At 36.3% G+C, this 26,591-nt stretch overlaps 1 protein-coding gene across 6 annotated transcripts in view; it reads right to left on the bottom strand.

Annotated features, from left to right (window-relative positions):
* Positions 1-26,591, bottom strand: part of CEP83 (centrosomal protein 83) — a 117,879-nt gene that overhangs the window by 50,967 nt on the left and 40,321 nt on the right. For 3 of the 6 annotated variants that reach the window (XR_010932529.1, XM_067697557.1, XM_067697561.1), the window contains exons 2-5: positions 17,956-18,134; positions 17,530-17,802; positions 16,946-17,096; positions 1,061-1,153 (exon numbers count right to left, since the gene is read on the bottom strand). Coding sequence is in view for 5 of the 6 variants with exons in the window: in XM_067697557.1 (XP_067553658.1) it covers positions 1,061-1,153; positions 16,946-17,096; positions 17,530-17,702 (417 nt within the window). In the remaining variant the exon portion in view is untranslated. The remainder of the gene's footprint in view (positions 1-1,060; positions 1,154-16,945; positions 17,097-17,529; positions 17,803-17,955; positions 18,135-26,591) is intronic. The other 3 variants (XM_067697559.1, XM_067697558.1, XM_067697562.1) reach the window with 2 other exon arrangements.

The following is a 26,591-nucleotide window of genomic DNA, read 5'->3' on the forward strand; positions in this document are numbered from 1 at the left end:
TTTACTTAACTTGATCACCTACCTCAGATTTAAGTAATTTTTTATAATCCAAAATCAAATCTACTCCTAAACCATAATGCTCTGGTTACCCATCAGGATGATATTGAAAAGATGACTTTATCAAGCCAGAAAATCATTTATAAAAGAGAATTCCCACAACTGTTTTGTGCAATGACAGCATCACTAGTCTACAACTTTCCAAAGGGGACCATTTTGAGGGGGACAATATTCATTTGTATGTATAAGGCCCAGTATGTTTATTAAATAAGATAACGTATAAAATGTCTAGGATAGTACATAATATAGTCAATATCTGTCATCTCTTCCTGTTCCCTTTATTAAACATTCAGTCACATCATACCAACATTTCATATGAGGAGATTGATCTCAATCTGAAGAAAAACTAACAAATTTTTACTTTTCTGAGGCTGCATGAAATTCATTCTTTCATTCAGAAAACATTAATTGAGAACCTGTTGTATGCTAGGAAGTGTTTTAGGAACGTGGACTCTAACAGTGAACAAAACCAGATAAAGGTTCCTCCTTTCATACAACTTACATTCTAGCAGTTGTAAAAGGGAAAATTTTAAAAATAAGCACAATAAATATTATATAGCATATTAGAAGATTATAAATACTAGAGAAAAATAAAAAGTAGAGCAGGGTAAATGGGTATCCAAAAGTCTAAAGAGTGACAGGAAAGGCAAGTTGCAATATTAAAAGGAGGCAGGGGTTGGTCAAAGTAGGCCCTACTGGAAAGGTGAAATTTCAGCAGACTTGAAAAAGATGAGAAAATTAGCCAAGAGATATGTGGCAGGAATAACAGCTAGGGCAAAGACTTGAACTGCACCGTTTCTGAAGTGCCAAAGAAACACCAAGAAGGCCAAATGTGGACACAAGAATGGGATCTGATCGTGTGCAGTCTTAAAGGCTGCTATAAGGACTCTGAGTAAGAACGGAAGCTGTTGCAGGGCTTCTGAGTAGGAGAATGATGCTTTTCCTCAAGCCTTTCACAGTCACATGTAGATAAATGCACAGCCCTTCTATACAAATTACTTACTTCATCCAGATGCCTAAAACATTCTCTCATTGGAGTTTCTAGTTCTTGTTGTATTTCAGCTCGTAACAATTCCAACTTCTGTGGACTTAATACCTAATACGTAGAGAAATAGAAAACAATTCTAAATATGAAATCACAAATATTAAATTGAAGAATCAGACAAATTTCAAAGCTTCTCTCCTAATTATGACAATGAAATTAAACTAATAGAAATTTCATGATATACCTAATTTTACAATAACCATTATATAAATAGAACCATCATTTGAAACAAAGAAACTCAATTTCAAGCTCTCAGAGATGTCCAAAATTCCATTAACATGAGGTAAAGACAATTACTGATTATTATTATTGTTATTAATAGGAAAAACTATGTTGGCAGCTAAGATTATCATGTTGGATACAGTGGCTGATTCTATTTTCTAAAGCAAGCAAAATAAAGGTATAACAATTTGGTATACCACAGGAAATTCTTCAGACTTATTTTCAATCAGAGAAAGCTGATATTTACCAGCAAAATTACTTTAGGCTCCTCCATGTTATACTCTTATAGAACTCACATTTCAATAAGTATTTACGTAAGCTCCTTAAAAGAACACACAGTTAGTCTTTAGTCATCATGTGTTCCCAAAACCTCGCACTACTGCCTAGCACAAAGGAAACACTCGATTATTCCTTGAATCAATTAATTAATGAATACTAGTTGTAAAAAAAAAAAAAAAAAAAGACCTAGTTTGTATTTACATTAATCTCTGAAAACTAAGAATAATATTTATTTGTTTATTCATCAATACTCCAAATATTCGAAAAACTTTACTGAATGAATGCCTACTATATGTAAAGCATTGTGCAACATACTATAATTTACATAACATACTGTTCTAAATTCCTTACATGCATTAATTTATTTAATCCCTACAACAATCCAGAATATAGCTACATTATCATACCCCTTTTTATCAAAACTGAAACACACAGAGTCAAACTTGCTAAAGATTACAGAACCTCAAAGGAAGTATATCTCTCCCCATAAAAAGTTCACACTTTCAAGTGAAAAATAATTTATACATACGAATACCTATAAAAATAGGCAATACAGGCTTACCAGAAAGGTAAAGATGAACAAAAAAGATATTTAGGACAGAAAGAATGGCACATCAAAGGAATGGGAAAACTAAAGCTTAGGTAGAACCCAAAACCGAAGAATGGATAAAATATTAAATTCCCTGGGGAGAAAAATGATCCTCAAAGGTGACCTAAAGGCATTTTAGGTAGAACCACCCTAAGCACTACAGAAAATTTAGAATCCTGCGCCCCTGTGTTAATGTTGGTAGTAATCTCTAGACTCTGTGACACCAAGGCCATGCTGACGCACTTCCATTAAACGCCACCTTGGAGAGCTGCATCCTGGCTGGAAACAAAAGGAAAAGAGGTGGGAGCCACATAGTGGAAGCTTCCTGAACACCAAGTTCATATTCTTATAATTTACTCAGTATTTAAAATTTTTTCCTTTTACTTAAAATGAATAAATTACATAAATAAAATAATTCAAACAAAATAAAATATAATATTAAAAAACTAAGTCTTCTCACTTCAGTCATCTAGTTTCCCTCTTAGGAAGCAACCACTGTCAATAATTTATGTACTCTTCTTGAAGCAGTACACAGATATATAAGCATATATACTACTTCTAATTTTTCTATAAAGAAAGGCATACCATACACATTTTTCTGTACCTTGCTTATTCACTGAAGGTGAATAAGCATTACCATATGTATATTTTAGGAAGAAGCAAGATGAATCAAAAGTTTTGGTGGGAGAGAACTGGTGGCTATGGGAAGGAGAGGCAGTGAATGGGGCTAAAGAAACCAGATGGAAAGATCCTGTTGTTATGGTTTATGATGTCAAGAGTCTATAATAATTTCAAGTCCAAAGTGAGAAGGAATGGTAATTAAAAAAGAATAAGTAAATGTTATTTGGATGCTTTTTCAAACAAACCAACTTTAAAAATAACAACAAACAAGCAAAACTGTGAGAAAATTAGGAATACGTGAACAAAGACACAACACTAAGAGGTTCAAAGAAATAAGTACTTTAGGTATGTAAATGGTATTGTGGAAACACTTTTGAGGAACTGCTTTGGTATATAATAGAGATGTATACTAAAATATTTAGGGTTGAGATGATATGATTTGCTTCAAAATAATCCAGAGGGGTTGAGAGACAGAGGCAGAAGTGTTAGAAGATAAAACAAGACTGGCTCAGAGATGGTAATTACTGATGCTGGGTGATGGGTATGTGGGGATGCATCGTACCACTCACTATACTTCTGTACTTGTTTGAGATTTCCATAATTAATTAAAATATTTTAATTAAAAATAAAAGTGCTGGGCTTCCCTGGTGGCGCAGCGGTTCAGAGTCTGCCTGCCAATGAAGGGGACACGGGTTCATGCCCCGGTCCGGGAAGATCCCACATGCCGCGGAGTGGCTGCGTCCGTGAGCCATGGCCGCTGAGCTTGCGCGTCCGGAGCCTGTGCTCCACAACGGGAGAGGCCACAACAGTGAGAGGCCCGCATACCGCAAAAAAAAAAAAAAAAAAAAAAGTGCTTCCACTGCCAGCAGATGGCATAGAGACCAGGTTTACCCTCCTGCCTGAAACAAACAAAAGACTGAACAAAAAAAACCACGATGGTTTTCAAGACATTGGACATAATGAAGCAAGGAAGATCCCTAAGAAACAGAAAACACAGAAGGTGAGCTTTGCAAAAGCTTCCTGGCCATGGCAAAGGACCACCTGAAAGGATTAGAGGGATGAGTATTTAGAGCTCTCACAGAGTTCCTTTTCCCAAAAGCCAGACTTAAAACTTCATTCCAGAGAGATACGAGTAGAGTACTCAGAAGGCTCTCAGTAGTGGGAATAATTAGCACTAAACACTAATCTGTTCTCACTTAACAAATCCTAAAAGCAAGACTCAGAATGATAAAACTGTTTCCAAGGAACTGTGTCCCAGAACAAAGCTTAAGAATATTTACCAGAATACAAAAATATCTAGCACTCACCAAAGTAAAATTCACAATGTCTAGCATCCAATAAATATTTACCAGGCATAAAAGACCTAAGAATAAATTTGACCAAGGACGGGAAAAACTGTACACTGAAAACTATAAGACACAGATGAAAAAAACTGAAGATACTCAAAAAATGGAAAAATATTCCTTGCTCATGGATTGGAAGAATATTGTTAAAATATGCATACTACCCAAAGCAATCTACAGATTCAGTGCAATCCCTACAAAATGCCAGTGGCAGATTTCACAGAACCAGAAGAAATAATTCTAAAGTTTGCATGGAATGACAAAAGACTCTGAATAGCCAAAACTATCTTGAGAAATAAGAACAAAGCTGGCAGTATCACACTCCATGATTTCAAACTATACTACACAGCTATAGTAATCAAAACAGTATGATACCGGCACAAAAACAGACACATAGATCAATGGAACAGAATATAGAGAGCCCAGAAAAAAGCCCATGCATATATGGACATTTAATCTATGACAAAAGAAAGAAATACACTGCAGAAAGGACAGTCTCTTCAATAAGTGATACTGGTGGGAAAACTGGACCACCACATGCAAAAAAATAAAACTAGACGACTATCTTACACCATATACAAATTAACTCAAAATGGATTACAGACTGGAATTCAAGGCCTGAAACAGCCTCTTCAATAAATGATATTGGGGAGGAGACTGGTTCAAGATGGTGGAGCAGCAGGACGTGCGCTCACTCCCTCTTGCGAGAGCACCGAAATCACAACTAACTGTTGAACAATCATCAACAGGTAGACACTGGAACTCACCAAAAATGATACCCCACATCCAAAGACAAAGGAGAAGCCTCAATGAGACGGTAGGAGGGGTGCAATCACAATAAAATCAAATCCCGTAACTGCTGGGTGGGTGACTCACAAACTGGAGAACACTTATACCACAGAAGCCCACCCGCTGGAGTGAAGGTTCTGAGCTCCATGTCAGGCTTCCCAACCCGGGAGTCTGTCAATGGGAGGAGGAATTCCCAGAGAATCAGACTTTGAAGGCTAGTGGGATTTGATTGCAGGACTTTGACAGGACTTGGGGAAAAAGAGAGTCCACTCTTGGAGGGCACACACAAAGTAGTGTGCACATCGGGATCCAGGGGAAGGAGCAGTGACACCATAGGAGACTGAACCAGACCTACCTGCTAGTGTTGGAGGGTCTCCTGCAGAGGCGGGGAGTGGCTGTGTCTCACTGTGAGGACAAGGACACTGGGTAGCAGAAGTTCTGGGAAGTACTCCTTGGCTTGAGCCCTCCCAGAGTTCGCCATTAGCCCCACCAAAAAGTCCAGGTAGGCTCCAGTGTTGGGATGCCTCAGGCCAAACAACCAACAGGGAGGGAACCCAGCCCTACCCATCAGCAGACAAGTGGATTACAGTTTTACTGAGCTCTGCCCACCAGAGCAACACCCAGCTCTACCCGCCACCAGTCCCTCCCATCAGGAAACTTGCACAAGCCTCTTAGATAGCCTCATCCACCAGAGAGCAGACAACAGAAGCAAGAAGAACTACAATCCTGCGGCCTGTGGAACAAAAACCACATTCACAGAAAGACAGACAAGCTGAAAAGGCAGAGGGCTATGTACCAGATGAAGGAACAAGATAAAACCCCAGAAAAACAACTAAATGAAGTGGAGATAGGCAGCCTTCCAGAAAAAGAATTCAGAATAATGACAGTGAAGCTGAACCAGGACCCTGGAAAAAGGAAGGAGGCAAAGATGAAGAAGATGCAAGAAATGTTTAACAAAGACCTAAAAGAATTAAAGAACAAACAAACAAATAAACAATACAGTAACTGAAATGAAAAATACACTAGAAGGAATCAATAGCAGAATAACTGAAGCAGAAGAAGGGATTAAGTGAGCTGGAAGACAGAATGGTGAAATTCACTCCTGCAGAACAGAATAAAGAATGAAAAGCAATGAAGACAGCCTAAGAGACCTCTGGGACAATATTAAACACAACAACGTTCACATTATAGGGGTCCCAGAAGGAGAAGAGAGAGAGAAAGGACCCAAAAAAATATCTGTAGAGATTATAGTTGAAAACTTCCCTAACATGGGAAAGGAAATAGCCATGCAAGTCTAGGAAGCACAGAGAGTACCAGACAGGATAAACCCGAGGAGAAACACACTGAGACACATAGTAATCAAACTGGCAAAAATTAAAGACAAAGAAAAATTACTGAAAGCAGCAAGGGAAAAATGACAACATACAAGGGAACTCCCATAAGGTTAACAGCTGATTTCTCAGCAGAAACTTTACAAGCCAGAAGGGAGTGGCATGACATATTTAAAGTGATGAAAGGGAAGAACCTACAACCAAGATTACTCTACCCAGCAAGGATCTCATTCAAATTTGATGGAGAAATCAAAAGCTTTACAGACAAGCAAAAGCTAAGAGAATTCAGCACCACCAAACCAGCTGTACAAATGCTAAAGGAACTTCTCTAAGTGAGAAACACAAGAGAAGAAAAGGACCTACAAAAACAAACACAAAACAATTAAGAAAATGGTCATAGGAATAACCATATTGATAATTCCCTTAAACGTTAATGGATTAAATGCTCCAACCAAAAGACACAGGCTCTCTGAATGGATACAAAAACAAAACCCATATATATGCTGTCTACAAGAGACCCACTTCAGACCTAGGGACACATACAGACTGAAAGTGAGGGGATGGAAAAAGATATTCCATGCAAATGGAAATCAAAAGAAAGCTGGAGTAGCAATACTCATAGCAGATAAAATAGACTTTAAAACAAAGAATGTTACAAGAGACAAGGAAGGACATTACATAATGATCAAGGGATCAATCCAAGAAGAAGATGTAACAATTATAAATATATATGCACCCAACACAGGAGCACCTCAATACATAAGGCAACTGCTAACAGCTATAAAAGAGGAAATCGACAGTAACACAATAGTAGTGGGGGACTTCAACACCCCACTTACACCAATGGACAGATCATCCAAACAGAAAATTAATAAGGAAACACAAGCTTTAAATGACACAAAAGACCAGATAGATTTAATTGATATTTACAGGACATTCCATCCAAAAACAGCAGATTACACTTTCTTCTCAACTGTGCATGGAACATTCTCCAGGACAGATCACATCTTGGGTCACAAATCAAACTTGAGTAAATTTAAGAAAACTGAAATCTTACCAAGCATCTTTTCTGACCACAACGATATGAGATTAGAAATCAATTACAGGGAAAAAAAACCACAAATACATGGAGGCTAAACAATACGTTATAAAATAACCAAGAGATCAGTGAAGAAATCAAAGAGGAAATCAAAAAATACCTAGAGACAAATGACAATGAAAACATGACGATCCAAAACCTATGGGATGCAGCAAAAGCAGTTCTAAGAGTGACGTTTATAGCAATACAATTCTACCACAAGAAACAACAAACATCTCAAATAAACAATCTAACATTACACCTAAAGGAACTAGAGAAAGAAGAACAAACAAAACCCAAAGTTAGCAGAACGAAAGAAATCATAAAGATCAGAGCAGAAATAAATGAAATAGAAACAAAGAAAACAATAGCAAAGATCAATAAAACTAAAAGCTGCTTCTTTGAGAAGATAAAATTGATAAACCATTAGCCAGACTCATCAAGAAAAAGAGGGAGAGGACTCAAATCAATAAAATGAGAAATGAAAAAGGAGAAGTTACAACAGACACCGCAGAAATACAAAGCATCCTAAGAGACTACTACAAGTAACTCCATGCCAATGAAATGGACAACCTGGAAGAAATGGACAAATTCTTAGAAAGATATAACCTTCCAAGACTGAACCAAGAAGAAATAGAAAATATGAACAGACCAATCACAAGTAATGAAATTGAAAATGTAAAGAAAAAACTTCCAACAAACAAAAATCCAGGACCAGATAGCTTCACAGGTGAATTCTATCAAACATTTAGAGAAGCGCTAACACAAATCCTTCTCAAACTCCTGCAAAAAGTTGCAGAGGAAGGAACACTCCCAAACTCATTCTATGAGGCCACCATCATCCTGATACTAAAACCAGACAAAGATACTACAAAAAATGAAAATTACAGACCAATATCACTGATGAACATAGATGCAAAAATCCTCAACAAAATACTAGCAAACAGAATCCAACAACACATTAAAAGGATCATACACCATGATCAAGTGAGATTTATCCCAGGGATGCAAGGATTCTTCAACATACGCAAATCAATCAATGTAATACACCATATTAACAAACTGAAGAATAAAAACCATATGATCATCTCAATAGATGCAGAAAAAGCTTTTGACAAAATTCAACATCACTTATGATAAAAACTCTCCAAAAAGTAGGCACAGAGGGAACCTACCTCAACATAATAAAGGCCATATACAACAAACCCACAGCAAACATCATTCTCAATGGTGAAAAACTGAAAGCATTTCCTCTAAGATCAGGAACAAGATAAGGATGTCCACTCTCGCCACTATTATTCAAGATAGCTTTGGAAGTCCTAGCTATGGCAATCAGAGAAGAAAAAGAAATAACAGGAATACAACTTGGAAAAGAAGAAGTAAAACTGTCACTGTTTGCAGATGACATGAAACTATACATAAAGAATCCTAAAGATGCCACCAGAAAACTACTAGAGCTAATCAATGAATCTGGTAAAGTTGCAGGATACAAAATTAGTGCACAGAAATCTCTTGCATTCCTATATACGAATGATGAAAAATCTGAAAGAGAAATGAAGGAAACACTCCCATTTACCATTGCAACAAAAATAATAAAATACCTAGGAATAAACCTACCTAGGGAGACAAAAGACCTGTATGCAGAAAACCATAAGACACTGATGAAAGCAATTAAAGATGATACCAACAGATGGAGAGATATACCATGTTCCTGGATTGAAAGAATCAATATTGTGAAAATGACTATACTACCCAATACAATCTACAGATTCAGTGCAGTCCCTATCAAATTACCAATGACATTTTTTACAAAACTAGAACAAAAATTCTTAAAATTTGTATGGAGACACAAAAGACCTCGAATAGCCAAAGTGGTCTTGAGGGAAAAAAACGGAGCTGGAGGAATCAGACTCCCTGACTTCAGACTATACTACAAAGCTACAGTAATCAAGACAATATGGTAACTGGCACAAAAACAGAAATATAGATCAATGGAACAGGATAGAAAGCCCAGAGATAAATCTATGCACCTATGGTCAACTAATCTATGACAAAGGAGGCAAGGATATACAATGGAGAAAAGACAGCCTGTTCAATAAGTGGTGCTGGGAAAACTGGACAGCTACAGGTAAAAGAATGAAATTAGAACAGTCCCTAACACCATATACAAAAATAAACTCAAAATGGTTTAGAGACCTAAATGTAAGACTGGACACTATAAAACTCTTAGAGGAAAACATAGAAAGAACACTCTTTGACATAAATCACAGCAAGATTTTTTTTGATCCACCTCCTAGAGTAATGGAAATAAAAACAAAAATAGACAAATAGGACCTAATGAAACTTAAGTTTTTACACAGCAAAGGAAACTACAAATAGGATGGAAAGACAGCGCTCAGAATGGTAGAAAATATTTGCAAACAAATCAACGGACAAAGAATTAATCTCCAAAATATATAAACAGCTCATGCAGCTCAATATTAAAAAAACAAACAACCCAATCCAAAAATGGGCAGAAGACCTAAATAGACATTTCTCCAAAGAAGACATACAGATGGCCAAGAAGCACATGAAAAGCTGCTCAACATCACTACTTACTAGAGAAATGCAAATCAAAACTACAGTGAGGTATCACCTCACACCAGTCAGAATGGGCATCATCAAAAAATCTACAAACAACAAATGCTGGAGGGGGTGTGGAGAAAAGGGAACCCTCTTGCACTCTTGGTGGGAATGTAAATTGATACAGCCACTATGGAGAACAGTATGGAGGTTCCTTAAAAAACTAAAAATAGATTTACCATATGATCCAGCAATCCCACTACTGGGCATATACCCAGAGAAAACCATAATTCAAAAAGACACATGCACCCCAATGTTCACTGCAGCACTATTTACAAAAGCCAGGTCATGGAAGCAACCTAAATGCCCATTGACAGATGAATGGATAAAGTAAATGTGGCACATATATACAATGGAATATTACTCAGCCATAAAAAGGAACGGAATTGGGTCATTTGTAGAGACATGGATGCATCTAGAGACTGTCATACAGAGTGAAGTAAGTCAGAAAGAGAAAAACAAATATATTAATGCATATATGTAGAACCTAGAAAAATGGTACAGATGAACCAGTTTGCAAGGCAGAAATTGAGATACAGATGTAGAGAACAGACATATGGACACCTGGGGGGAAGTGGTGGCGGGAGGAGGTGATAGTGTAATGAACTGGGAGATTGGGATTGACATATATACACTAATATGTATAAAATGGATAACTAATTAGAGCCTGCTGTATAAACAAATTAATAAAATAAAATTCAAAAAAAATGATACTGGGAAAAAAGTCAGTCTCTTCAGTCAATGATACTGTGAAAACTGGACAGCCACATGCAAAAAAAAAATAAAAAAACTAGACCACCATCTTACACCATACACAAAATTAACTCAAAATGGAACAAAGACTTGAATTCAAGACCTGAAACCATAAAATTCCTAGAAGAAAACATAAGTGGCAACCTTACTGATATTAATCTTACCAATGTTTCAGTGGATCAGACTTCAAAGGAAAGAGAAACCAAAGCAAAAAACAGACATCAAACTGAAAAGCTTCTGTACAGCAAAGGAAACCATAATCAAAACAAAAGGCAGCTTACTAAATGGGAGAAGTTATTTGCAAATCACCTATCTACAACTCAACAACAAGAAAAAACCAAGCAACCCAACTTAAAAATGGGCAGAGAATGTGAATAAACATTTTTCCAAAGAAGACATAAGGCTGGCTAACAGGCACATAAAAAGATGCTCAACATCACTAATCATCAGGAAAATGCATATCAAAACCATGAGATATCACCTCATACCTGTCAGAAATGGTGATTATCAAAGAACAATGAATAACGAGGGTTGATGAGTATACGGAGCAAAGAGAACCCTGTTACACTGTTGGTGAGAATGTAAATTGGTGCAGCAACTATGGAAAACAGTATAGAGCTTCCTTAAAAAAATTAAAAATAGAACTACTATATGATCCAGCAATTCCACTTCTGGGTATTTATCTAAAGAACATGAAAACACTAATTCAAAAAGATGTATGAACCCTTATGTCCACTGCAGCATTATTTACAATAGCCAAGATATGCAAACAACCTAAGTGCCCACTGATGGATGAATGGATAAAGAGAACATTATACATACACACACATACACAAACACACACAGACAACAAAATACTACTCAGCCATAAAAAAATGAAATCCTGCCATTCAAAACATGGTTGGACCTTGAGGGTATGATGCTAAGTATGATGCTAAGTTTCTTTGTCTGAAATAAATCAGACAAAGACAAATACCATATGATTTCATTCATATGTGGAATCAAAACACACACACCAATGAACAAACAAACAAAAGCAAACTCAGAGATACAGAGAACAGATTAGTGGTTACCAGAGAAGAAGGGGGTTGGGAGGTGAGCAAAATGGATGAAGGGGGTCAGCTGTATGGCGATGGATGATAACTAGACTTGTGGTGGTGGTAACTCTAGTGTATACAGAGGTTGAACCATAGTGCTCTACACCTGAAACTTAAATACAAAAAATTTTTTTTTAATTTAGCAGATATGTGAAGAAGCCTGAAAATACTACCCACAATAAATAGGAAAAGAAAATCAACCAACCAACACCAACCCAGAAGTGACAGAGATGCTAAAATTAGCAAAGACATTAATATAGTTACTATAACTGAATTCCACATAAAGCTACAAGTAAAGATTGAACATGTCAAGGAAAATATGAAAAAAATCAAAACTGGACTTCAGGATAAAAACTACAATTTCTGAGATGAAAAATGCACTATAAAATTACTGGCAGATTAGACACCGCAGGAAAAAAGATCAGAGAACTTAAAGACATGACAACAGAAACTATCCAAAATGAAACAAAGAGACAAAAAAAGATTAAAAATAAATAAACAGGGATTTCCCCTGGTGGTCCAGTGAAAAAGAATCCGCCTTAAAATGCAGGGGACACGGGTTTGATCCCTGGTCAGGGAACTAAGATCCCACATGCTGAGGGGCAACTGAGCCCACACGCCACAACTACTGAGCTCATGCGCCTCAACTAGAGAGCCTGCATGCCGCAAACTACAGAGCCCACATGCCACAACTAAAGAAGAGAAAAAGCTGCACGTCACAACTAGAGAGAAGCCTGCATGCCACAACCAAGAGCTCTGCGCCGCAATGAAAGATCCCGTGTGCCTCAACAAAGATCCTGCGTGCTGCAACTAAGACCCAACACAGCCATAAATAAATAAATTTAAAAATAAATCTTTAAAAATAAACAAACAAACAGAACATCAGTGAGTTATGGGAGAACTTTCAGTGGCCTACTAGCAGAGTCCCCAAAGGAAATCAAATAGGAGGCAGAAAAAAATATTGCGATAAAATATCTAAAATTTTTCTAAATTTGATGAAAACTATAAACCCACAGACTCAAGAAGCTCATTAAACCTCAAGCACCAGAAACATGAAGATATGTGCAAAGGCAGGTCAAATTACTGAAAAGCAATAAAGAAAAATCTTAAGAGCTGACAAGAAAAAAAGACACACTAGATAAAGAGAACAAAGATAAAGCTAACAACAAATTTCTTATGTGACACATAAGTGAGAAGACAGAAGAGCAACATCTTTAAAGTATTAGGGGAAAAAACTGTCAATCTAGAATTCAACGCTCAGCTGAAATACCTTTAAACACCATTTCTTACATATACATACAAAAGCTGAAAAAATTCTCACCAGTATTTCTGTACTATAAGAAATGTTAAAGTCCATAAGATGGAAGGAAAATGATACTGATGGAAAAATGTATCTACACAAAGGAAAAAACAACACTGCAATTGGTAACTACACAGGAGTCTTGTGATCAATGAGGTCTCTGATAAAGAAAAAAATCTATGGTTAGAGATGCTTATCTCATAAGAAACTTATTAACAACAAGCACACACGTTAAAAAATCTATCTTCCTCCCCTCTCCCTCTCTCTCAAAGCTGACATACACCAAAGACATAGAATTAGAGGGTTAACTCAATGTCATATTAGGAGGAAATTATGCTGTGTCTTAGATTTCTAATGGAATACTGCCACTGCTTGTCTGAAAAGAAACTTAAAAGAATGCTCTGTCATACAACCGCCTATGTGTCATTACCTATACTAAATATATAAAAAATCTTCAATACTCCAACATTTGTCATATTAATAATACAAAACAATATTAACGCATACATGTGGAATCTAGAAAAATCGTATAGATGAACCTATTTGCAGGGCAGGAAAAGAAACACAGATGTAGAGAACAGACGTGTGGACACAGCAGGGGAAGGGGCCGGTGGGATGAATTGGAAGATAAGGTTTGACATAAATACACTACCATGTGTAAAACATGTGTAAAACAGATAGCTAGTGGAAACCTGCTATATAGCACAGGGAGCTCGGCCCGGTGCTCTGTGATGACCTAGATGGGTGGGATGGGGGGTGGGGGGAGGGAGGTACAAGAGGGAGGGGATATATGTATACATATAGTTGATTCAGTACATTGTACAACAGAAACTAACATAACATTGTAAAGCAATTATACTCCAATAAAAAAAATAATAATATAAAACAGACCAGAATTTTTCAAAGAATATTTTGATTTAAGGGGGCAAATATTGCTGTGCCAGAGATTCTTAAAAGATTAATGACAAACTGAGTATTAAATTTTGCTCTGAGCTTCCTAGCAGCCAAATAAAATGGTAAACGTACTGGTTTACACAGTTTTCATTACCTGGCACAAAGAAAGCATATAAATGTTTGGCAAAGTAATTTTTTTTTTTAACATCTTTATTGGGGTATAATTGCTTTACAATGGTGTGTTAGTTTCTGCTTTATAACAAAGTGAATCAGTCATACATAAACATATGTTCCCATATGTCTTCCCTGTTGGCAAAGTAATTTTTTTAAATTTTTTTCAGAAACATATAAAATGACTCCCATATTTTTAAAAAAGGTTTTGCTAACATGTTACATAACAACAATGTAATAGCTAACTTGTTGTAACCACTTACGACATCAAAGCACCATACTAATAATTTCTAATCATTGATTCATTGCAACTTTATAATCATCCTATGAGCTAGGCACTATTATTATCCCCATTCACTACAACTGCACAAGTGATGCAGAAATATTCTTTAAATGAATGTCTTTTACATTGTTTTTCTATGAAGCCAGAGATATTAAATTCTAAATCTGAAAAGGCATTTTGCAGGTAGACAATACATGTGTATTTTTAAAATAATCATCTTTCATAAAACCTTCATTGAAGTATTTCTTGCTGATTTTACTTTGCTGAATTTACTTAACTCACAATTTGTACAAATTGCAAACACCCCCTGAAGCAAATAGCTAAACTGCTTCAATACATGTATTTATGTATAAATGCTTCTTTCAGTTATTTCTGCCAGGTAAATATCACATAGAAATCAGATATGTTTATTTTGAAAAACAGAAACTTTAACAGATAAATTTTATTTATCAGCAAACATTTGGGAAGCTATCACATGAAGAAATATCCAGAGTTATTTTGTGTAGGTCCAAGGAACACTGCAATAACCAACAGGGAGGCTACAGGGAGGATGATTTCCTTTCAGTATGATAGAGAAAATGCTTAACATCCTCCAATCCATAAATGGAAGTGTATCACTTTACAATTCACTAGGTTCTCTAGCACTGAAAGCACTGAAGCACAGAATGAACAGCTCTGTGTCATAAGAGTTCCAAACGGGAATTCTGCTTTGAAATTTATTGCCTCACAGTTCTGGAGGCCAGAAGTCCAAAATCAAGGTGTCAGCTAAGTGTTCCCTCTGAAAATTGTAGGAAGAACCCTTCCTTGCCCTGTCCTAGCTTGTCTTGATGTGCTGGCAATCCTTGGCATTCCCTGGCAGCTGCAACACTTCAATCTCTGCTTCTGTCATCATAGGACGTTCTCTCTGCTCCACCACCACCCGTGTGTTTCCGTCTCTATGTCTTTTCTCTTCTTCTTATTAAGGACATCAGTCATATTATATTAAGGGCCTGTCATACTTCAGTACGACCTTATCTTAACCTAAGTAATTTCATCTGTAAAACCCTATTTCCAAATAAGGTCACATTCTGAGGTACTGGGAGTTAGAACTTCAACTTATCTTTTCAGGGACACAATTCAATTCATGACAGATATGAAAGAGAACTAGATGATTATCAACTCTAAGATGCTAAGGCTCTAGATACCTATGAGACAACAAGTGCAACATTATACTATATATGAATAGAACAATTCCAACTTGCTCATTTATTCTACTTATTCATGTCATTCATTTAACAAATACTTGCTAGGCACCATCCTGAGCACTGGAGACACACTCTACCTGCCCTCGTGGAGTCTGTATTCCAACAGAATAAAAATTGCCATCATTTATGAGTAGCTACTATGTGCCAGACACCATACTGAAAATATACAGGTTATAATCTCATTAGTCCTTACAGCAACCCCTGTTAGATAAAAACCTTTATGCCCTTTATCACGTGAGAAAACTAAGGAATAGAAACATAACTATTTGTTGAAGGTCATCACCCTCCTGGTGAAATGACCCTTTTTTTTGGTTATAAAAACGTTCTTTTTATCTTTAATGATACTCTTTGTCTTGAAGTCTATTTTATCTGATATTAATATAGCCACTCTAGTCTTCTTAGGCTATTTTGCATGTGCTTATTACAAATAAGCATGTCTACATGTTACTCTCAAGAAACAGTGATTACATCTTCAATGCCTGAAAATAATACTTTGAATACCTTGGGTTTAGTGCTCACAGACTGCATTCATATAGGCCTCAATTTTTGCAAAACAAATTAATCCACCAATTCTAAAGGTTTAAATTATATTTCCCTCTTCAACTCACATTTCAAAGGTTTTTATTTGTTTAAATGTCCTAAATATGTATATGTAGGAATGAAACAGTAAACATGGTGGAGGGTCCAACCCAAGCTTAAGTGGTGGTGTTTCCAACAATGGAAGATTTCGAGATAATACGGAATGACAAACTCCTTTAACACGGCTGTCAAAAGAATACATGAATTGGATAATAATGCCACACTGGATGACTTGAAAGATGGCTTTTCACTCTATCAACCCATGACTCCAATATTAATAATGCCTTCTTGTAACAAGCACTAGATCAATACTTAAATCCAATACACCTTTATTTTTAAAAATATTTTTAAATTGTGAATTTTTATCAATACAAACTGGTCTTTCCTCCAATTATTCTGAAGAGTGAGGTATTATTTAAATCAGAACAGGAAATATAATACAAATTTACCTAAAATAACAGTTTTGTGGCTAAACCCTACAGGGTAGCTAACATTCTAGAGTATATGGAAGAAGATTAAGTTATACCACCTAGAGATACAACAAAATATTCATTAAGAATATAGGGAAAATTTACCAAATTTACCAAAATTATTTATTTCCACTAAATATCTGACTACTTTTATACTAATTTGAATATATTTTCTTACCTGCAGCTTCATTTCTTCTAAGTCTTTAGTTTTCTCTACTAACTCCCCTCGTAGCTCTTCAAGCAGCAGCTGAAATTTTTCCTGGTGAGTTTGCTTTTCATTTAATAGGCGCTTGAGCTCATTTTGTGACTTTATGTACTCATCCTGCAACCTGATTTTTTAAAAAGAAGAATTTAAGTGTATCCTTTGCTTTCTAATTGCATTACTTTATGTGAAGTCAACCAACACTACAGAGCAAGATCAACATCATATATTTATTAAACTTACAAATATAATTGCTTTACAGTTTCATTTATTATTAACACTGTAATTTCTGAATGCAATTTTACTTTGAAGGGGAAAAAAACATATTTAGCCACCTAGATACATTTAATTTTATATGTCTTGCTACTTTCAAAACAAGACTTTTACAAATTTATAATCCACTTGATTTAAAGAAAATTTACTTGTATTTTAAAAGTTTTAAATGTACATTGTATACTGCAAAATAACAAAATTATACTGTATGTTCCAGAGCAAACATTTAGACAAAATAAAAAATTTTAATCAAGCCTCTCACTTCCAAATTTAAGTAATTTATTTACCTTGTGTGTTCAGCTTTCAGAGTCTGATAATTAGTTTTATGATGTTCACATCGTAACCGTTCATCAATTAACATTTTTTGGAACTCAGATTGAGAACTTGTCAGCCCACTGTCTCCACCAGGAGGAAAAATGGTGGGAAAAGTGTCCATATTGGTAAGTGAGCTGACAACCATGTAAAAGCAAGTCTTGCTTTCTTATTGTCTTAGTTTTCTTTTCAAGAGTATTTTTCACTTTCTTCGTGCTAAGACAGAATCTCGGGAGGCCAAATTATACCTGAAGAGAGAAATACACTTAATTAGTGATCAGTGAACTCCTTCAGTATTATATACTTTTTATCACTTATTATTCTCCTTATCATTTCTATAACAAACTCAATTTTCAGATTTTCAGTTGTTCATAAAATTCAAGAATAAAGTTGAATCATACCTTAAATTTTCTTTACTCCATGCAGTTTCTGTGCCCATCAAGGTCATATCTTCAAGTATTAGCCTAACTAGATGTAACGACTCTTCCAGTATAGGTAGTCCCAGAGTCACAAATCACCAATGTTTCCTGAAGTTACTGAGGTAAACTTCAAGAGTGGATTCTGGTACGAAATCCATACTCTGAAACCAGGGGAAAAGCTATTTGGAACTTGATAAGTGTCTGGGGAGAATCACAGTCTTCACAAAGATGACCTTCAGCATGTAATTATGTCTGTGATTAATGCTACAAAGGATCTTTTATTTGACACAAGGTGACTGCACTCAGGCTGCAGATTCAGAGAATAAATCAGTCAACATATAAATATTGATCATCTATGTATTATGCACTGTGCTAAGAAAAGGAAAGTCAATCACCTCAGCTATCCCCAAAAGCACCAATCCAGGATTATGAAAGTAACCAAATGTTTGCTCTATCTAGAAGTAAAATATGACACAGTGTTCTTACTGTAAATAATTAAAAACAAAAAATTTAATCAAAACAATTCTGTCCCTTTTAACTTCATTCATCTTTTTCAAAACTATTATATATATTTTCTCCTAACAGTACCTCCCTTAGTCATGGGTTATTATGAATTACCTTTACTTACTACAAGAGACCATCTTTAGCCTACACAACCCCACCATTAAATTACTGAGTCTTGCTTGAACTACATCATTTCTGATAAATTAACGTGATGTCTACGTATTACATAAGAAGACTTTTAAACTAAAATTGAGGTTGCTTTGGTTTCCTGCTTTATCTATTTTAACAGAGGGGTAAAAGTCTTTCAAGGACACTTTACTCCTGATTCTTCGGTTAAATGTGCACAAGGATTCAACCTTTGCAAATGCAGAGTGCACTGTTTGTAGTAGCAGCTGCCACAACATTATCCTGTCAAGAATATACATTTGCCATGGAATTAATAAACTGGATCATAAAAGTGGCATGTAATTTTTTTTAATTAATTTATTTTATTTATTTATTTTCAGCTGTGTTGGGTCTTCGTTGCTGTGCGCAGGCTTTCTCTAGTTGCAGCAAGCGGGGGCTACTCTTCGTTGCGGTGCCCGACCTTCTCATTGCAGTGGCTTCTCTTGTTGCGGAGCACGGGCTCTAGGCGCGTGGGCTTCAGTAGTTATGGCATGCAGGCTCAGTAGTTGTGGCTCACGGGCTCTAGAGCACAGGCTCTGTAGTTGTGGCGCATGGGCTTAGTCGCTCCGCAGCATGTGGGATCTTCCCAGACCAGGGCTCGAACTCGTGTCCCCTGCATTGGCAGACGGATTCTTAACCACTGCACCACCAGGGAAGCCCTGGCATGTAATTTTGATTCTGCTCTTTGATGCAAATTAATTTTTAAGAGACAGAAACATACAATAAACATACCTAATACTTTCTAATATCACCAAAAGGCATTATGAGGTTTTAGTTTTAATTAGCTAAAAGCTTACAAATCAAAAGTTACCCTTCAGTCCTACTACTAGTAAAAGAAAGATTTCCAAGGTAAAATGAATATCTTTTTTCCTCTGTATTCCAATTAACTTGACAGTACACACTGTCACTGACCCCTACCCTAAAATGAGAGTTAAGTCCTCACAGAAATAAAATTTACAAAGACCTGAAAGTTTCTGGAAAATAAAATTAAAATGATTTATCTCCTTCCCTCTTGGCACTGAAATATTTACTAGACGTACTTTCCAGGACTTCACTAATTTCAGAATATCCCTTTCTTAATCACCACCACCATTACCGCATCTCCAATTCTAGTTTCTATGCAAGCATATGTGTACTGCCCCCGTGTATTTTCCCAAGCCAGGAGGATTTCTCCTGTTCCAAGTTGATGTTTGCAATTTCATTACTTTTTAACATGTTAATTTTTTGAATAATAAAGCTAGAATATACCAACACACATCACCAGTAGGTACCACACCCAAATGCATGATATACTTTCCCCTCATACCACAAAAAATACGTTAATTTGCGTGCGTGCACACACACACATCTACAGTAAGCTTTCTGCAAGGTTACCTGTATCAAAATGATAAATCTGCTTATCCCCTGGCCCAATCGTAGGAATTTATTCTATGACAATAGCTGGATGAGTACCCAAATGTAATTACTATATAAGAATTTTCTTTGTGACTTTTTTTAATTAAAAAAATGAAAAAATCAGAAATAAGCTAAACTTCCATAAATAAAGGTTTATCTATACTATACATTAAAAAGGACAAGTTAGATCTGTCCCCACAGCATGGTGAAGAGTATAAATGACAGATACACACACACATATGTTTACATACACATAAAAAGAGTCAAATAGTGGTACACCAAGCAGGGAATAGTGGTAACTTCTGGGGAAATAATAATGGGGGGACTCCCTGACAGGAAAACTTGCACCTTGCACTTTCAACATTTTACTGTTAAATTTTCTTTTTAACAACTACAAACTGTTTTCCAGATAATGAACAATTCTATCACCCTGTATTCAAATTATCTTAAACCAAATTCATTACCCTTGCTTTCAATCTACCTTCAACATCCTTACTTTCCAGCTTCTGATATTGATACCAGTATTATGCTACCATTCATCCACACTTACAAACTCAAAGTCTTCTCTGCTTTCTCTCTCAACTTCCCATATATGAACAACAAATACTCTTTCTTTAAAATGCATTCCATTCTCTCCATTCCTACTTAACCACAAAAAGTCAAGCTTGTATCATCTCGTAACTAGACTATTAGAGCTTTTTATTATCCCTGCTTCCAATATTTTCTCTCTCTAGTCTACCCTCCAAACACTACCAGATTAACAGTCAGAAACTGTTATTTGATTTCTCATTCTCACTCAAAAGCTCCCATATATGAGACAAAATCAAAACACCCAGTCTTGCAAAGCACTACACAATCAGCCCCAATCTACCTTGTGTAATCTCATTTCCTACCACCTGCCAAGAATATTCTACTCCAGCTAGCCCCTGAATAGATATGCACATCACACCTTTGTTCACACAGATTTTGTCTTAGTTTGTGAACCCTATACTAATGAAAATGGACTCTAGTATGCACGATAATCACTAACTGTTCTTTATTTCTGTGATGACTGAATATAAATAGGCTTAAACACAGTAGTTAGATACTGGAAAGAAATCCTTGACTCAAAGTTATGAGCCCCTGGGTTGCATTTGCCAATAGCCTTTTCCAGAATTTTCTCCTCTAGGAATAGTTAAGAATTACAGAAAGCTATTTGCCAATTTGTGTGAAACTAACCAAGGTCAGAATGAATTTTTTATCTGTTTTCAAGTACTCTGCACATATAACATATCCAGTTCTCTAATTCAGTAGTAATCAACTTACCAATAATAATCTTGAAAAATACAGTATGGTAGTCCTCCAAATAGATATCTAGTGTCATAGATAGAAAGGCCTCATAAAATAATTCTTTCTCTGACCTTCAAAAGTGGTCCATCATTCTATATTCAAGGTTACAAAGAAAGAACTTCTATTTTTTTATACTAATTATAAGGACGTTTTAAATGGAAACGTCCTTAGCTAAAAATGGAAAACCCCAACTCAGTTACCATATAATCTATCTCTTATACCAAGAAATCTGAAGACAGTCTTCTATTACCAGTAACAGAGGATTAAGTAATTTGGATCAAGCCTCCCGCTAAGGACAGCAAGAAAAGCTGGATACATACTTTTTTTAAATCAGCTTGAAGACACTGAAAAACAAAAGAAAAAATATTTACTGAGATGGGAACGGGGGAAGATATGGATGCAGGAAGATGAGACTGGCACTTGGAACCACCATTCCCCTAGAGGTATCTGCCAATTCCAGAGAGGTAGCTGGGAGACTGAATGCCCTGGGACAGTCTTTAAATTCAACGAAAGATATATTAAGTCAGCAAGGAGTGGAGAAGCCCTGGTGAACACCCTTCATTTCGGATAGAGACTTCAAAGGCTGCCTCTTAGGAATAAGGGTAATTCAGAAGAAAGATATTAGACTAGACCTCAAATTGCTCTAAAAAATAAATATGTGACACATACACACATGTAAAAGTTCATGGGAAGATAAGGTAACATGAATTAAAGCCACAGAAACAACAGACGACAAGCAGACACACAGGGTCTCACTATTAAAGAGTCATCAGACAATGGATCTAAAAGAATTTTTTAAATTCTAATTGTGTACAAAACAATAGAAAAGAAGGTTGAGAAATTTGGGAAAGGATTAGAAACCATAAAAAGAAAGCAATGGAAACTCTAAACTTGAAAAATGTGATAACCAAAATCAAGAGCTCAACTGAGTGGCTAAACCAGCCCAGATTAGACATAGTTTAGGAAGTAATTGGAAGACAGCTTAAAAGAATATGTTCAAGAAAAAGTAGAAAGATAAACAAGGATGGAAAATATAGAAAAGAAGGAAAGAAACAGAGAATAAAGTTAAAACGTCACTTTAACAGACATGAAATTGGAGTCCCAGAAAGAAAGGAGAGAACAGAGCAGAAGCAATACCTCAAAAAAAAAAGAAACAAACCAGTTTGACATCATCCCCAAACTGAGGAAAGGTATCAATTCTCAGATATAAAAAGTCCTACAGGGACTTCCCTGGTGGTCCAGGGGCTAAGACTCCACGCTCCCAATGCAGAGGGTCCAGTTTCAATCCCTAGTCAGGGAACTAGATCCTAGTCAGGGAACTAGATGCCACAACTAAGAGTTCACATGCCGCAACTAAAGATCCCACATGCCACAACTAAAAAGATAATACTGTGTATGTTGCAACTGAAGATCCCACGTGCCTTAACTAAGACCCGACACTGCCAAATGAATAAATATCAAAAAAGAAAGTCCTACAATCCCCAAGCACATAAATAAAAAGAAATCCACACCTACGCACATCACATTAAGACAGCTAAAAACAAAAATAAAGGGAAGATCTTAAAATCAGGCAGAAAGAGACAAGGTGCCTGTAAATAAGAGCAACAAAAAGACAGAAGTGACTTCAACAGTGAAGGCCAGAAGACAATGTACAGTGCTGAAAGAAAACAACTGCCAAACTAACATTCGATAAATACAGCAATACTACAACTTTGAAGAATGATGGTAAAACAAAGACACTTTCAGAGAAACAAAATAAATTCATCCCTAAAGATGTACACTAAAGAAACAGTCAAGGACGTTTCATACACAATGAAAATTCTTAGATATGAACTTGACAATGCAGAAAGGAAGATTAAAGGAAACCATAAATATATGAATAATTTGAATTGAATATTAATTGCATAAAATATTGATAATAGCTTGTGGGATTTAACATATACTGACTTAAAATACATGAGATAAATGGTATATACGACAATAAAGGTAGAATTACAAGTGCAAAAGAGTCCTTGCACTGTATGGGAGAAGAGTAAAAGTATCAATTAACATTCTATTTTGATAAGTCAACAATACATATTGTAAAGGAAATGGGTTGGCAAACTACACTCCATGGGCCAAAGTTGGCCTGTAGCCCTTTTTGTATGGCCCCAAGCTAAAAATGTCACCTCCTTTTTTAAGAGTTAAAATAAAAAGAATGAAAATAGATGTAAAAATCCTCAACAAAATATTAGCAAATCAAATACAGCATGTTTAAAAAGAAGTATACACCATGACCAAGGAGGATTTATTCCAGGCATGCAAGGTTGGTTCAATATTCAATATTCAAAAAAATCAATTACTATAATCCATTACATCAACAGGCTAATGCAGAAAAATCACATGATCATATCAATAGATGCAGAAAAAGCATCTGACTTTTTGCATCTGACAATCCAACACCTATTCATGATAAAAACTCTCAACAAATAAGGGACAGACAGATACTTCCTCAATTCGATAAAGAACATCTACAAAAAATCTACAGCTAACAGCATACTTAATGGTGAGAAAAATAGCATTCCCAGTAAGAACAAGAACAAGCAAGGCTGTCCCTTCTCACCACCCCTTTTCAAAACTGTAGTGGATGGCACTCAGCTAACACAGTAAGAAAAGCAAAAGGGATACAGGAAGAAAAGGAAGAAATAAAACTATCTTTGTTTGCAGATCACATGATCGTCCACAAAGGAGAGCCAAAAGAGTCAATTAAAAAAGCAATTGCCCTAGGGTCTTCCATGGTGGCACAGTGGTTAAGAATCCGCCTGCCAATGCAGGGGACACGGATTCGAGCCCTGGTCCAGGAAGATCCCACATGCTGCGGAGCAACTAAGCCCATGTGCCACAACTACTGAGCCTGCGCTCTAGAGCCCTCGTGCCAGAACTACTGAAGCCCACACGCCTAGAGGCTGTGCTCTGCAACAAGAGAAGCCACCGCAATGAGAAGCCCGCACACCGCAACAAAGAGTAGCCCCCGCTCACTGCAACTAGAGAAAGCCCAGGCGCAGCAACGAAGACCCAAAGCAGCCAAAAATAAATAAATAAATAAATTTTTTAAAAAAAGGCAATTCCCCAAACTAATAAGCAATTACAGCACAATTGCAGGATAGAAGATTAATATACAAAAGTCATTTTCTTCCAACAGCAATAAGCAAATGGAATTTGAAACTTAAAACAATACCATACACATTAAAAGCCCCCAAAAATGAAACAGGTATAAATCTAAAAAGATATGTATAAGACTTACGTGAGGAAAATGATAAAACTTTGATGAAAGAAGTCAAAGAATAAACAATAAATTATTTTAAACATCTCTGCTGGAATATAACTACTTTACATTGCTGTGTTAGTATCTGCTGTGTAACAAGTGAATCAGCTATATGTGTACATATATCCCCACATCCCCTCCCTCTTGTGTCTCCCTCGAACTCTCCCTATCCCACCCCTCTAGGTGGTCACAAAGCACTGAGCTGATCTCCCTGTTTTGTGTGGCTGCTTCCCACTAGCTATCTATTTTACATTTGGTAGTGTATATATGTCCATGCCACTCTCTCACTTCGTCCCAGTTTACCCTTCCCCCACCCCGTGTCCTAAAATCCATTCTCTATGTCTACATCTTCACTCCTTTCCTGCCCCTAGGTTCTTCTGAACCACTTTTTTTTTTTAGATTCCATATATATGTGTTAGCATACTGTATTTGTTTTTCTCTTTCTGACTTACTTCACTCTGTATGACAGACTCTAGGTCCATCCACCTCACTACAAATAACTCAATTTCGTTTCTTTTTATGGCTGAGTAATATTCCATTGTATATATGTGCCACATCTCCTTTATCCATTCATCTGTCGATGGACACCTAGAATGCTTCCAAGTCCTGGCTACTGTAAACACAGCTGCAATGAACACTGCGGTACATGACTCATTTTGAATTATGGTTTTCAAAGGGTATATGTGCAGTAGTGGGATTGCTGGCTCGTACGGTACTTCTATTTTTAGTTTTTTGAGGAACCTCCGTACTGTTCTCAATAGTGGCTGCATCAATTTATATTCCCACCAAGAGTGAAAGAGGGTTCCCTTTTCTCCACACCCTCTCCAGCATTTATTGTTTGTAGATTTTTTGATGATGGTCATTCTGACTGGTGTGTGGTGATACCTCAATGTAGTTTTGATTTGCATTTTGCTAATGATTAGTGATGCTGAGCAACCTTTCATGTGTTTGTTGGCAATCTGTATGTCTTCTTTAGAGAAATGTCTATTTAGGTGTTCTGCCCATTTTTGGATTGGGTTGTTTGTTTTATTGATATTGAGCTGCATGAGCTGCTTGTATATTTTGGAGATTAATCCTTTGCCTGTTGATTCATTTGCAAATATTTTCTCCCATTCGGAGGGTTGTCTTTTTGTCTTGTTTATGGTTTCCTTTGCTGTGCAAAAGCGTTTAAGTTTCATTAGGTCCCATTTGTTTATTTTTGTTTTTATTTCCATTTCTCTAGGAGGTGGGTCAAAAAATCTTCCTGTGATTTATGTCATAGAGTGCTCTATGTTTTCCTCTAAGAGTTTTATACTGTCTGGCCTTATATTTAGGTCTCTAATCCATTTTGAGTTTTTTTGTGTGTATGGTGTTAGGGAGTGTTCTAATTTCATTCTTTTACATGTAGTTGTCCAGTTTTCCCAGCACCAATTATTGAAGAGGCTGTCTTTTCTCCATTGTATATTCTTGCCTCCTTTGACACAGATTAGTTGACCATAGGTGTGTGGGTTTATCTCTGGGCTTTCTATTCTGTTCCACTGATCTATATTTAGGTTTTTGTGCCAGTACCATACTGTCTTGATTACTGTAGCTTTGTAGTGTAGTATGAAGTCAGGGAGCCTGATTCCTCCAGCTCCATTTTTCTTTCTCAAGATTGCTTTGGCTATTCGGGGTCTTTTGTGTTTCCATACAAATTGTAAAACTTTTGGTTCTACTTCTCTGAAAAATGCCATTGGTAGGTTGATAGGGATTGCATTGAATCTGTAGATTGCTTTGGGTAATATAGTCACTTTCACAATACTGATTCTTCCGATCCAAGAACATGGTATATCTCACCATCTGTTTGCATCAACTTTAATTTCTTTCATCAGTGTCTTATAGTTTTCTGAATACAGGTCTTTTGTCTCCTTAGGTAGGTTTATTCCTAGGTATTTTATTCTTT

Source organism: Pseudorca crassidens, chromosome 11, assembly GCF_039906515.1.
Source record: "Pseudorca crassidens isolate mPseCra1 chromosome 11, mPseCra1.hap1, whole genome shotgun sequence".
NCBI classification, from domain to species: Eukaryota; Metazoa; Chordata; class Mammalia; order Artiodactyla; family Delphinidae; genus Pseudorca; species Pseudorca crassidens.